A 12,607-nucleotide genomic window follows, 5' to 3' on the forward strand; every position below is an offset into this window, starting at 1 on the left:
AACATTTTCAGCGATAACACTGATAAGATTATAAAAAATGTGAGTAATGTACTCATATGAACCGATCACAATACATTCTATCTCGCCCTATTGTAACATATTACTATCCACCTCAGTGTTTGTAGTTCGTTTTATTAATAGTCGGTATTACACGAATAGCCCTTCACTTCCCATGACGTCAATCGCTCGACACGACGCCAAAATCTTCAGCTTCAACAAATAGGACGCAGACATCTCGATCTAGCCACACTCCAAAAATGTCATAACAATTTTTAAAAATGAACACTATACAGTTCCTAGAGTTCATAATAAATGTCACTTCTCAATTGTTGAACTATTTTCGATGGAACTCAATAGCGTGCGCAGATTAAAATACATAAAATGAAGTGTGTTAAAATTCCTCTATTCACAATGTTGTAGGTCTCTTTACAATATAGTATACCCATTATTTAAAGCACTATAGTAATACTGTGCATTAAAAAATAATTATAAGTGGTGACGTGATTGTGGTTAAGGATAGTCATACAATGTACCACCACTCCAAGTTTATTTATACATTCATAAATATTTATCATTAGAACATTATAAGAAATAAGAAGCATGTTTTTTTTAGAACTATTCTTAAAACAAAACCATAAAAAATAGTTCCAAAAACTCTACATTATGTTTTCTACCCAGCATACTACCCGTATATACTCGTACCTAATAGCATGCAAATGTTCTTTTTTACTATAATGATAACTATGAAATTATTTATAAAATTATACCTATGTTGGTAACAACAATAAGTTCAAAATTTACTATCAACTGTAATTTGGCAAGTAGCAAATTTATATTCACCACAACGCAACATAAAACTTATAAGGTAGGATTACACTACGATCACTCATGTGATGTAACATAAGACCTAATTTATTATAGTCCTATCAAAAAATTATGAGATTTCAAGGTCCACTTCTATAAACTGAACAAGTTACAAGATCTAACTAAAGTTCTAAATATAATATGACACATAAGGAGTTAATGAATAATGATTTTTTTTATGCAACTTAGAATGACAAACAAGCTGACGGCCCACCTGATGGAAAGTGATAACCGTCACCTATAGACATGAGCAGTACCATGTAGAGATGGGCAATCCACCTGGGTGGGTTTAAAGTCTGGTGGGTAAAAACCGGGTGTTTTGGGTTTATTGGGTTTAAACCCCATAAACACCCAAATTTTTGGGTGTTTATGATTTTGTACTTCATCATCGTCATCTCAGCCGCAAGACGTCCACTATACTGGACATAGACAATATTATTATGCAGCCTACAGAATAAAAAACTTTTAATTTGATTTTGAGTTTATTAAGAAAGAGATGAAAGTAAAATGTAAAACTACAGTCAATCACTGTCAGATTCAGAGTTATTACAAGCGATGAATTGTATAGGTTCGATAGGCTCTATTTCGTCTAAACTGTTATGTTCATTTACTTGCTCAATGAAAGCTTCTAAGGTATTTTCTTCATTAAACTGAATGTCCTCGCATTCAGCTTTATGTTTAAGATTCCAGTTATAACAAATGAATGAAATTTTTTCAGTTCTTTCAGTTGTAAGTCGATTTCTTTTGTTATTATGTATGTAGCCTTGGATACTAAAGGAACGCTCAGTGGCTGCCGAAGTACAGGGAGCTGATAGAATACGAATCGCTACTTTGCTTAACTCAGTGGAACCACAAATACCTTTCCACCATATTAGGGGCTCAATGCTATCTAATGAGCTCCATACAAATCCTCTGGCCCAAAAGTTTTCTTTAGCTTTATAACACGCCAAATCTGCCATTACATTTGACAAACTTAAGTGTTGGCTTAAATTGTAGATAAACTCCATACCCTTAAGTTCTTCCTCTTGAGTAAGTTCGACTCCTAGAGTCCTGGGGTCTAGAATATATGCTGCAAAATGTATTGGCCTCATTGCCATATTGCATCTTGAAGATACTGATGTTAGAATCTGCTGTTTGCTTTCTTCGCTCAATGTCGAAATCTCATTTAATGCAAAACGTATCTTAGCTTGTACATCTCTAAATGTAATGTATGTGCGATGCAAACGATTCTGGTCGCTCTCTAAGTAAAATATGCTTTCAGTGACTGGTTCCAAAATACTTATACATTCCCCTGTCTTCGTCCAGAAATCATCACTTAGAATTAAATCTTTAATATCTCTTGAAATTACCACATCTTCTCTAACTGTTAATATTTGCAAAGCTATCTTATTTGCTTTCAAACTTTTTAACGAAGTAACATGACTTCCCCATCTTGTAGCACAAGGCAATTTTAGTGTTTGTGTAGAATCTTCACCCTGCCTTGATTTTATCAACAAGGAACTTAATCGTTGACTCCTTTTAACAGTTTTTATTATATTTATGGCTTGCATAATAAACACAGTTACTTCTTGTATCTTTACAATATCTTGGCACAACAAGTTAAGGATATGTGCACAGCAACCGAGAGGAACAACATGTGGATATTTGAGTTTTGTTAATTCGAATGCCTTTTGTATATTTCTAGCGTTATCGCCAATAAGTACAAGAAACTTATTTGCTCCATACACTTTCATTACTTTTTCAACTTCTTGGCTAAGGTATTCACTAGTGTGAGGATTACTTTCTGTATTCAAACTTTTAACGTATGCAGGTTGAGGTTTTGATATAAGAAAGTTTATTATTCCTTCATTTCTTAAATTAGACCAGCCATCGCACTGAAGGTGTAAGTAACTACAAGCATTTAGTTCCTCATTTAACTCAAAACGCATTTCTCTATATATTTTATCTAAGTATTTTGTCGCTAAAGCTTTACGTGAAGGTATTTTAAATTTTGGTTGCAATTTTTCGAAAAATTGTATCCATAAAGGATGTTGCACCATCGATAATGGCGTCCCTGTTACAAATATAGCTCTCGCTAATTCTGTTTTTATATGATCATCGGTGTCTTGAAACTCAGCATTTATTGTAGTGTTAGCAGACGACGAGGGGCTTATAAAAGAATCATTTGTCTCTATCTCTGACAGTCCAGACATTTTGGTTTTGGACGAGCTATCTTTTATAAGTTTCATAGAGTCTTTTAATGTTTCTGGAGATTTTGGACAAGTGATAAGATGTTGAAGCATTTTGGCAGCATTACTGAATTTGTAGACCTTATTACAAAGCTTGCAAGAAACAGACTTGTTTGGTAAAGTACGGTAGTGCTCCCATATGCGTAAATCTTTAGGTCTCCCCATTGAACCTAAAAAAATGAACGATGATTAGTTGGTCTGACGAAAATTCAACAATAGAGTGCCTATTTTTTTACAATGATTATTTCTTGTTATTTACAATAAATTTATTAAAAAAATAATAAAATAAATACAAAAAACCTTTGTAAAATTACATCTCCTCGGAGGATTAAACGCAGACGCTAGTTTATTATCGTATTGTTCTGTATTTTTCTCAGCAACTTCTTTAATTCGATTAGGTACTTACGCATATTATGTTAAAAATAAATATCTAGTACACATCTTAGGCTATCCACCATTATTATCCAATGACGACTCTCAGCTAACTATGCACTATCATCCAAAATAAACGTGTATGGAAAATTTTATCCCAGTCGGTTGAGGATTGAGGATAATTGCATCAACATACGAACATACCTACATACTTTTATTTACATAACGCAAGCTAAATAAAAGCTTGTAATAATACATCTAATTTTAAGTTAAAATTGTTAAGTGATCATGATATAATTGTATCATTCAAAAATCCACTTACCTTTAATTATTTCTTGTTAAGTATAAATATTATTTCAAATCTGCTCCCTTAATATGCACTTTTTTACTGCTTTTCCTACCTAACACGTTACCAGGAAGTCACGTTACCAGAGTCAGAGTAATAGTGAACACGTTTGACAGTGATTGTCGTCGCCTCATATTCAGCGTCGACGAATAGGGGAATCCCCAGTCATAATGTATTGCATGCGTGGCGGTCTTACTTCAAATCCATAAACAAAGAGATAATTACAGAACTCGATACTAGATGGCGCTGTTTTTGTTTGAAGAAAGTTTGCGGGCTAAAATACATAGAATTTCATCAATGACTTCCACAAAGAACAACATTTCTGTTTTTTCTAAGTCCGTATCTCTTCCGTATATTTCATAAGATATAAGCTTGGGCTACATTGTTATGCAACGTGATTTTGTCGCTGTCTTGCTAGCAGGGTTGACAGATATACGATTTAAATCGTACTCATACTATTATTTGTCTATTTTTTAATGTACGATCATAAAGATTATGATCGTAATTCGCACAAAAACATACGACTTTTTGGTTACCTGGCAACATTTTTATTATGAAACGAACATGCTCACATCATCAGTCACATGCAACAATTTATTGGGGATTTCCCCTTCACATCTGGCAGTCCTGCTTGCTAGAATATAGGTAAGTCAGCCACAGTTACTGACGATCGATATTTAAAGGGTATTGTTTTTGTGCTAAATATTTCATAAAAACGTTATTTAATACTTTGTGGATTATTAATTTAGTTGATAATCACTGGAAGTAAAATGGATGCTAATTTGAGAGATCAAGATCTTCGTATAAAACAGTTAATAAAAGAAAATCTACGTAAGTACTCTTTTTATACCTAGGTAGGTAAGGTATAATAAACACAAAAGGTACTTAGATCGCGTGTGTTCGAAGCATTTATTCTAATAAATTTAATTTAAAATTGTAGAAAGAAAAAAATGTCTGCCAAGCCGTAGCCGAAGCCGATCTCCAAATATATTTGGCGATAGTGAGACCCAGTGTCCAGATGATTTACCCAGCGTCGTCGCAACAAAGAATAAAAACGAGGATAAAGTAAAAGAAAATTTACTGAAAGAAGAAACAAACTGTTCTAAATGCTTAATTTATGGAGAAGAGGATAAAAGAAATGAGTATTTCGGACTGTTAGTGGCTCAAGAATTTAAATATATACGGCCATGTGTTGTGCGAACGAGGTGTTATGAAGAAATTTTAAAGTATCTACGGGAAGCAAAAGGCCAACATGTTGATCAACTGCAACATGAAAACACTGAAAATTAATTACTTTCATTTTATTATATATAGATTTTTAAAATTTCCTGAAATATTATTAGTTAACGTTTTATTTAATATTGTAGAATTGATCAATACAATTTATAAAAATAATTTATTGGTATTACTTACATATTTTCAAAAAAATACGTAAAAACCTATTTTTTTGGGTGATTATGGGAGTTTATGGGTGTTTATTGGGTTTTTACCAAAGCACCGGGTTTAAACCCGGTGCTTTGCCCATCTGTAATGGGCATAATAGACTATACTGTTTCACCCATGATGCTTCCCATGCTTTGCTATCCCTAAGGATTAAGATGTTATACTTCTGAACTCGTAAATTTACTTCAAACCAAGCAAACAACTACTTTACGACAGAGACACGAATGGGACAGAAGTACTCAAGCAGACCACTTTTGTAAGTCTCTCTGGTATATTGACTTTTTAATCAATTAGGCACATAACCTAACTCTGACAGCAAGACTTGTAATAAGACAGTCATCATTTGCGATTATACGAGGTTTGTCCGGAAAGTACGTATAAAAGTTTTTTAAAAATTTTATTTTACAATTATTCAGGTAAATCAATTTTATCCCCTTCAAAGTACTCCCCCTGTGACATAATGCACTTGTGCCAACGCCGTTTCCACTGTGAGAAGGCTCCTTGAAAGTCCTCTGGTTGTAGGTTTCTCAGCTGCCCCGTCGTAGCTTTTTTTATCTCATTTATGTCCCCCAAATGCCGCCCCCGAAGTACCAATTTGGTTTTTGGGAACAAGAAGAAGTCACACGGGGCCAAATCCGGCGAATAGGGGGTGTTCGGTCACCGTAATGGAATTTTTACTCAAAAACTCACGGAACGATCTTGGCGCAAATTTTTTTCATTTGAAGTTCGTTTCTTAGAATTTCGTGGACCACGGTTTTGCCCAAATTAAGCTCTTCAGCCACCTGTCTGACCGTTAAACGACGGTCCCCATTAACACAAGTTCGAATTCTTTCCACGTTTTCGTCGGAATGTGAAGTGGAAGGACGTCCTGAACGTGGGTCATCTTGAACTCCTTTCTCGGCCCTCTCTGAATCTTTTTAGCCACTTGTGGACGGTTGGTTCCTTCACAGCATCATCCCCATAAACTGTTCTGAGATCGGCAAAAATTTCACGGCCATTCTTGCCGAGTTTCGAGAGAAACTTGATTACGACGCGCTGATCTTCAACGGAAGCGGGCTAAAATCCGACGGTGTTTCTTTAAGAGTTAACTTCACAGATGGCGTGACAAGCCAGTTCGCACCGCACGGCGGTCAGACCAGAACTGAAGCATTGTTAGGGACATAAGGAAGGGGTCCTGCGCTTACCTGGCCTCCCCACTCCTATTTTTCTCGCATTCCAGAACACTTTTATATATATACTTTCCGGACAGACCTCGTATACCTACTACCTTAAGTAAACGACATATTCATTTCATTGTTGTCATCTTAATACCTAATTGTAAAACACGATTCAATGTTTTTGCCACATTGTAGTGTGGGTAGGTATTAACAATAAAGCTAGCTAGCATATCTGTTACATAATAATAAATAGCTTTTATTGGTTTGAAATAGAGTTTTCGATTGAGATTTTATTAATTTTATTTAAAAAATCTAATAGGAAGACTATTAGATTATATCACTTTATCTAATACAACTGACATAATCCATGTTATTTAACATATTTTGGGAAATAGGTATAATTACTCAAAGAGAATCGAATCTAGATAACATTTACGCTAACTTATTTTAAAATACACAATCGGAACTTGACGCGATGAAAAAACCTTTGCAGGTAAATAGTACCTACATACCTGCTTCTTTGTTGCCGACGTTTCAACGTGGATTGACGTCGTGGTCACAACAGGACTGCAGTGAGCAGCGTCTTCGTCTGGCAGCTCGCGCAGTCTCTTCGGGTGGGGGAAGGCATTGTTAATAATGGGGAGGTTAGTCTCCATTGCTATCAATATACCCTATAAGATCGACCTCCATGCGGTTCCCCTGGGAAACTATCGTGACAAATTTATCGTTGAATTCATCACGATGGGCCAACTGACCTGTCTTCATCCTCATCTCTCATCCCTCACTGGTGCCCCGCCAGTGTATACCGATAGCGCAGGTGGGGCACCATTCCATTATCATGCTAAAAAAGTCTCTTTGGTTACCCTCACATTGTCGCTGGCACGTCGTGGTACAATCCACGTTGAAACATCGGCAATAAAGAAGCAGGTATGTAGGTATTATTTACCTGCAAAGGTTTTTTCATCGCATCAAGTCCAGATTGTGTATTTAAAATATGTGTAAACAACGCGAAAGTTTAAAATTAACTACGCTAATTTGTATGACTTATCGGTATATGATCGGAATTTTTATTCTAAGCAAATCGTTTCAGGTTTCTCTGTTATACATATTATATAACATAATATATTTAAAAATATACAATATATAAATATGCAAGACTATGGTGTTTCGCTAAACTGCCATAGTCTAATCCGGACCGTTGCGTCAATCCCGTTAACTGCATAACCGTGGGAGCATAATTTGAAACGCCATTGTTTGTTATAATGTACCGCTATACTTACATAAGTACTTATATAATATTCCAGAAACATTTTACGTCTATTATAATAATCACAGTTACTGGAGGAAACAACCTGAATAGTCTAACACGTAGTCAGTCAGTCACGGTCTCAACTATAAAGGTCAGACTATAGAGTTGTTTATCTGCATGGGCAGCAGCGTCCCTCTTAAAACATCACCAAGTCAACCACCTGCTATTTATGGATGTTGTATTATCTGTGGTAAGAATCTTGTCGATGATTGTCAAAATGTACTAGAGGAAAGAGTCTTTGAGTTGTAAGTACATGAAGAGAATAAAAATAAATATATTGCTGGTGTTACAGAAGTTTTATTAAGTAAAAAATGGAAGTTCGAGAAGTACACCAAAACACCTGCCTAATGTGGCAATTACTGGCACCTCCTGGGGGGAGGCAGTGTGCAGTTGTCGGCTGATATAATAATAAAGTTTTTTTTAATGGGTGAAAATGAAATGGTAACCCCGCCCGTGCTATCAGTATACACCGAGGAGGCACCAGTGGAAGATGATAGGTGAAAATAAATGCAGATCAATTGGCCCACCATGATGAATTCGACAAGAATTAAACATGATGGTTTCCAGGGGGAACCGCTTGGAGGTCGACCTGAGAGGGTATATTGCTAGCAATAGGGCTATTAGACCCCATTACTAACAATCCCTTTTCCCTCATAATGATAGAGTTATTTATCTAAGACTTAAGTCTTGCACATAAATCTAATTAGGTACTATGTTTTCTAAAATACCATTATAATATCATCGAATTCGTTTAGCTGCAAATGAGCATAATGCATAAAGAGTGGACCCTGGAAAAGACCTATATCCGGCAGTTGAGTCCTGTAATCTAAAGATGGTGATGATAATCACATTGATGTATCCGTAGCTCATAGACATTAGCTGTAGGTACAATGAGATCTTCTCCACCATCGAAAGGAGTATAGTTTGGAACCTTGAGATTTTCCTTTGCGCCATCAGTCTCTGATTGTTTCTATTCTCGAGTAGTTTCTTTGGCCGAGAGAAAAGGGACTGTTAGTAATAAGGAGTCTCATCCCCATTGTTAACAATAAGCCCTACCAGTTCAACCTCCACGCGGTCCCTATTGGAAACATTCGTAGTGAAATTGTTACGAGGCGCTAATTGACCTGACTTCTTCCTCATTGTTTTATTCTTCAATGTTGGTAATCCGCCAGCATATATCGTTAGTGCAGGTCAAGTTGCCATTCCATTATCATCTATCAAAAATTCTTTATTTAACATACATATATAGGTGTATGTATACTTTTGTATAATATTTCACCATCCTGTGTACTAGTTTGCCAAGAATAAGATATGAAATTTCTCTTACAACACACTCAATTGCATTCACAGACGGCATAATGATCCAATTGATTTCATCCACTTAAGTTATCTTTATAGTTATTTGTCATATGCAAAACTAGCGGTTTCCTACGGCATTGCTCACACAGGAGTAGAATTTCTTAGTTAATAATAATCTTAATCACTACGGACACATCATATACTTAGTGATAGAAGACGCAAAGTATAATTGTTATAATTTATAAAAAATTATAAAAAAAAAACAAAGTTGTTAAACTAATCTCATAGAAACTATTTATTTATTTTACACTTTATTGCACCAAGTAAAACAAATCATAAATACAGTAATTATTAATGAGAAGTGGTACAAAAGGCGGCCTTACCGCTAAGCAATCTCTTCCAGTCAACCTTATTATATCTATTTACTACAGCACTAATTCCTTTCCAAAAAAAAAAAAAACATTTATAATATTATTTTTGTCAATAGATAGTTAAATATTAGATGTAAATCCTACCAAACTACGAAATTATTTTTCTTCATCTAATTATTGTTTGGCAAAGATTACTTTAAGATAATTTTTAAATTGATATTGTGTTAATTATGTTGCTATTAACATTCTTCTAAAATAACAATAAGGCATTTACATTATTTACAACCTCTCCTTCTGGGGGGAAAGGGATTGTTAGCAATGGAGTTTGACAGCCCCATTACTAGCAATATGCTATATCAGGTCGACCTCCATGTGGTTCCCTCTGGAAACCATCGTGAATAATTCTTGTTGAATTCGTCACTATGGGCTAACTGACCTGCTTCATCCTCACCTATTCCTACTTCACTAGTGCCCCGCCAGTGTATACCGATAGCGCGGGTGGGGTCACAATTTCATTAACACCCATAAAAAAAACCTCTCCTTCTACCATTACTCCATTACTTATTTTAATTCTACTTATATAGATAAAGCCTTCGTTTAGTAAGCACGTTATAGGCTCTATGTATATGAAGGCAGCTCAAACTCTTGACACAGAAATTAATATACGTTTTAAACTAGGATGGCACACAGTAAACTGAAATCACAACCCACAAACACGCTACATTACTAGCATCTATGGCACGTTTCCGTCCTCACGTTATCACACGAATCTTGTGACCTATTTGTGAAATAACAAGGTACAATGGTACGCTGTAGTTTAACAATTAGGTAGATAATCTTAATGTAAACAGTAGGCAACCATAAATAAAAACACTAGTTTATCAGCTTAAAAACATTAACTAGAACAAATCGCAGTAGGTATGCGTTCCGTTACCGCAAATAATGGCTTTTTTATCGTACCGTATGTAGGTAATTGTTCATTCAAACAATCGGTTAGTGAAAGTTGGCGTTAAAGCGAAAGTCCTGAATATTTGCATCGGCATTCGACTGTTACGAATCGTAACATGTAAATATCGCATATATACATATGTGCAGATACCAGCTAAATCATTACTGTGAGGGTCACGATTCTATTACTTATAAGTACTAACATTTGATCTAAAATGGAAAATTTATTCTGTAACTATGTGTACTTTCAAACTTTCGTAAACTTTTGATAGACTGATGTTGAATACATGCTCAAACGTCTTATTACAAATGTCTAACTAAAGACTAACTTTCATGTCTAAACAAAAGAAAGTCTATCTTTTTATAAATAGAATGTATTTTAAGTAGTAAATCCAAAAGTAATAACATAAAAAGAAAACATATTGTTTTTTATTTTTAATGTATACAATTAAAAAATATTTAACCAATATTTAATTCTTACACCCATAGAAAGTTACATTACCATCAAATAAGCTATAGAGTATTTTAAAAAACTGTGCGAAACCAGGGCTAATCAACAGTTTTATTCTAATAATGTAGATATTTTTGCATATAAAAGTCCAATTTTATGTTATTTCATCAACTAAATAATTAGGTCAATTCTGAGGCGTTATTATTTATAAATACCTAAATTGATTTAAGTCAAAATTTATTATAAACTTAGTTTAAGATAACCCACAAGATAGTACTTTCGTAAACTTACCGAATTAAAACATTTGTTTTGTGAGATAGGTTTACAGAATCGCTATCAAAATTTACCCCTATGTTTAATCCCTTAAACAGAGTTTTGTTTAACATTGTTTAGACCAACAGTGTTTTAAATTTTTTGTTGTAAAGCCGATATGATTCTACGCGATATTTTTGCTAATTCTAAATAAAGTTTGATTTTTTAAACATACACATTCTTATGTCAAATAAGTACCTACTACGTTCTTAGGCTACTACTTATGTATTTCCTCGATACGTGCCTACATAGATTTCCATCTATCAAAATATATTAGAAATCAATCGGAAACAATAAGGAAAGTGTTCACATAGCGTGTAACACCTATTTATAGCAGGCTGATACTAGATAGGTTAAATCAATAAAATAATCCTTTAATCATTTGATTGATAAATGTAATTTAATTTTCCGAGTTAATAAAATTTAAAATAAGTACTTTTTTAAAAAAAAAAAACTCCATAGCTAAATAACGGTAACTCCTCCCGCGGTAGCTCCCTACCCTGTTCATTTTCGCTGGCACCAGTGAGGGATGATCCATGAAAATGAAGTCAATTGGCCCACTGTGATGTATTCAGTTGGAATTATCCACGATGGTTTCCAGGGGTATCACATGGAAGTTTATTTGAAAGGATATATTTTTAGCGATGGATCCAATAATCTCCTTAAATAACACACCATGTCGGATAATTCTTAACCAACGTGTCAAAACATCAAAAAAGAGTCATTATGAAGTAATAACGTCATGAGCGTATCAGTAATTCACTATAGTCTGCGATTATTTTATTGTGTAGTAATAGATCATTGTTATGGATATATAGTTATAACAACGTGGAAAGCCTACAATGGAAAGTGATAAGTACCTACCGCATATAGATGAGACGATTACCACTTTCCATGGTTGATAATGTGAATACGGGCAGTTTGTTCAGTTTGTTTATCTAATTTAACTACAGAGCGGCACCAACAGCGAGAATAAACCGTTAAAAACATTCAGCATATCACATGAATAGATAATAATAATACTCCATCCTCACATTCGATATTTCTTTGATTATGTTATCACATTATTTATTTATATAAACCACGCATCATGTCCTATTCACCCTTGACTTCAAGTTAGCTTATCCACATTTAAATCAAAATAATTTTTATAATTTTTGAGAAAAATATTCGAAATATTTTTAAACTTAGGTATGTAGTTGATAATAGATAACTTTTAAATAAAGTACTGTTGTACTTAGATATTTGAATTCTGTGCAGTTTGGAACGTTCAATCGCGACATACCTTGTGTTGTCATAGATAAATTAAATTTTTTTAATGCTTTCTAGTTATTTATAATTTATTTGCAATTACTATAACAGAGTGTACTTACAATTACTTAGTATTTAATTTGTTGTTATAGTGTATATTATGTTTAGCTGTATTAAATAAAATAATACAAATATTAATCAGAGCGAAAGAAACGTTGACATCGTTATAATTTTAGTTTAATATTGTAAACTGGCA

At 34.2% G+C, this 12,607-nt stretch overlaps 1 protein-coding gene across 1 annotated transcript; it reads right to left on the bottom strand.

Annotated features, from left to right (window-relative positions):
- Positions 1 to 1,128: 1,128 nt before the first annotated feature.
- Positions 1,129 to 6,132, bottom strand: LOC128201579 (uncharacterized). Its single transcript, XM_052898999.1, has 2 exons — positions 3,787 to 6,132; positions 1,129 to 3,262 (listed from the first exon to the last, which is right to left on the bottom strand). The coding sequence occupies exon 2, from the start codon at positions 3,255 to 3,257 to the stop codon at positions 1,386 to 1,388; it is 1,872 nt and encodes a 623-aa protein (XP_052754959.1). The 5' UTR covers positions 3,258 to 3,262; positions 3,787 to 6,132; the 3' UTR covers positions 1,129 to 1,385.
- Between the last annotated feature and the right edge of the window lie 6,475 nt (positions 6,133 to 12,607).

The sequence above is a fragment of the Galleria mellonella genome, unplaced genomic scaffold, assembly GCF_026898425.1.
Source record: "Galleria mellonella isolate WM207_F2 unplaced genomic scaffold, CSIRO_AGI_GalMel_v1 utg55, whole genome shotgun sequence".
Lineage (NCBI taxonomy): Eukaryota > Metazoa > Arthropoda > Insecta > Lepidoptera > Pyralidae > Galleria > Galleria mellonella.

Excerpts from the sequence above, each read along its gene's own strand:
- LOC128201579 (XM_052898999.1), bottom strand. The coding sequence starts at position 3,257 with ATGGGGAGACCTAAAGATTTACGCATATGGGAGCACTACCGTACTTTA.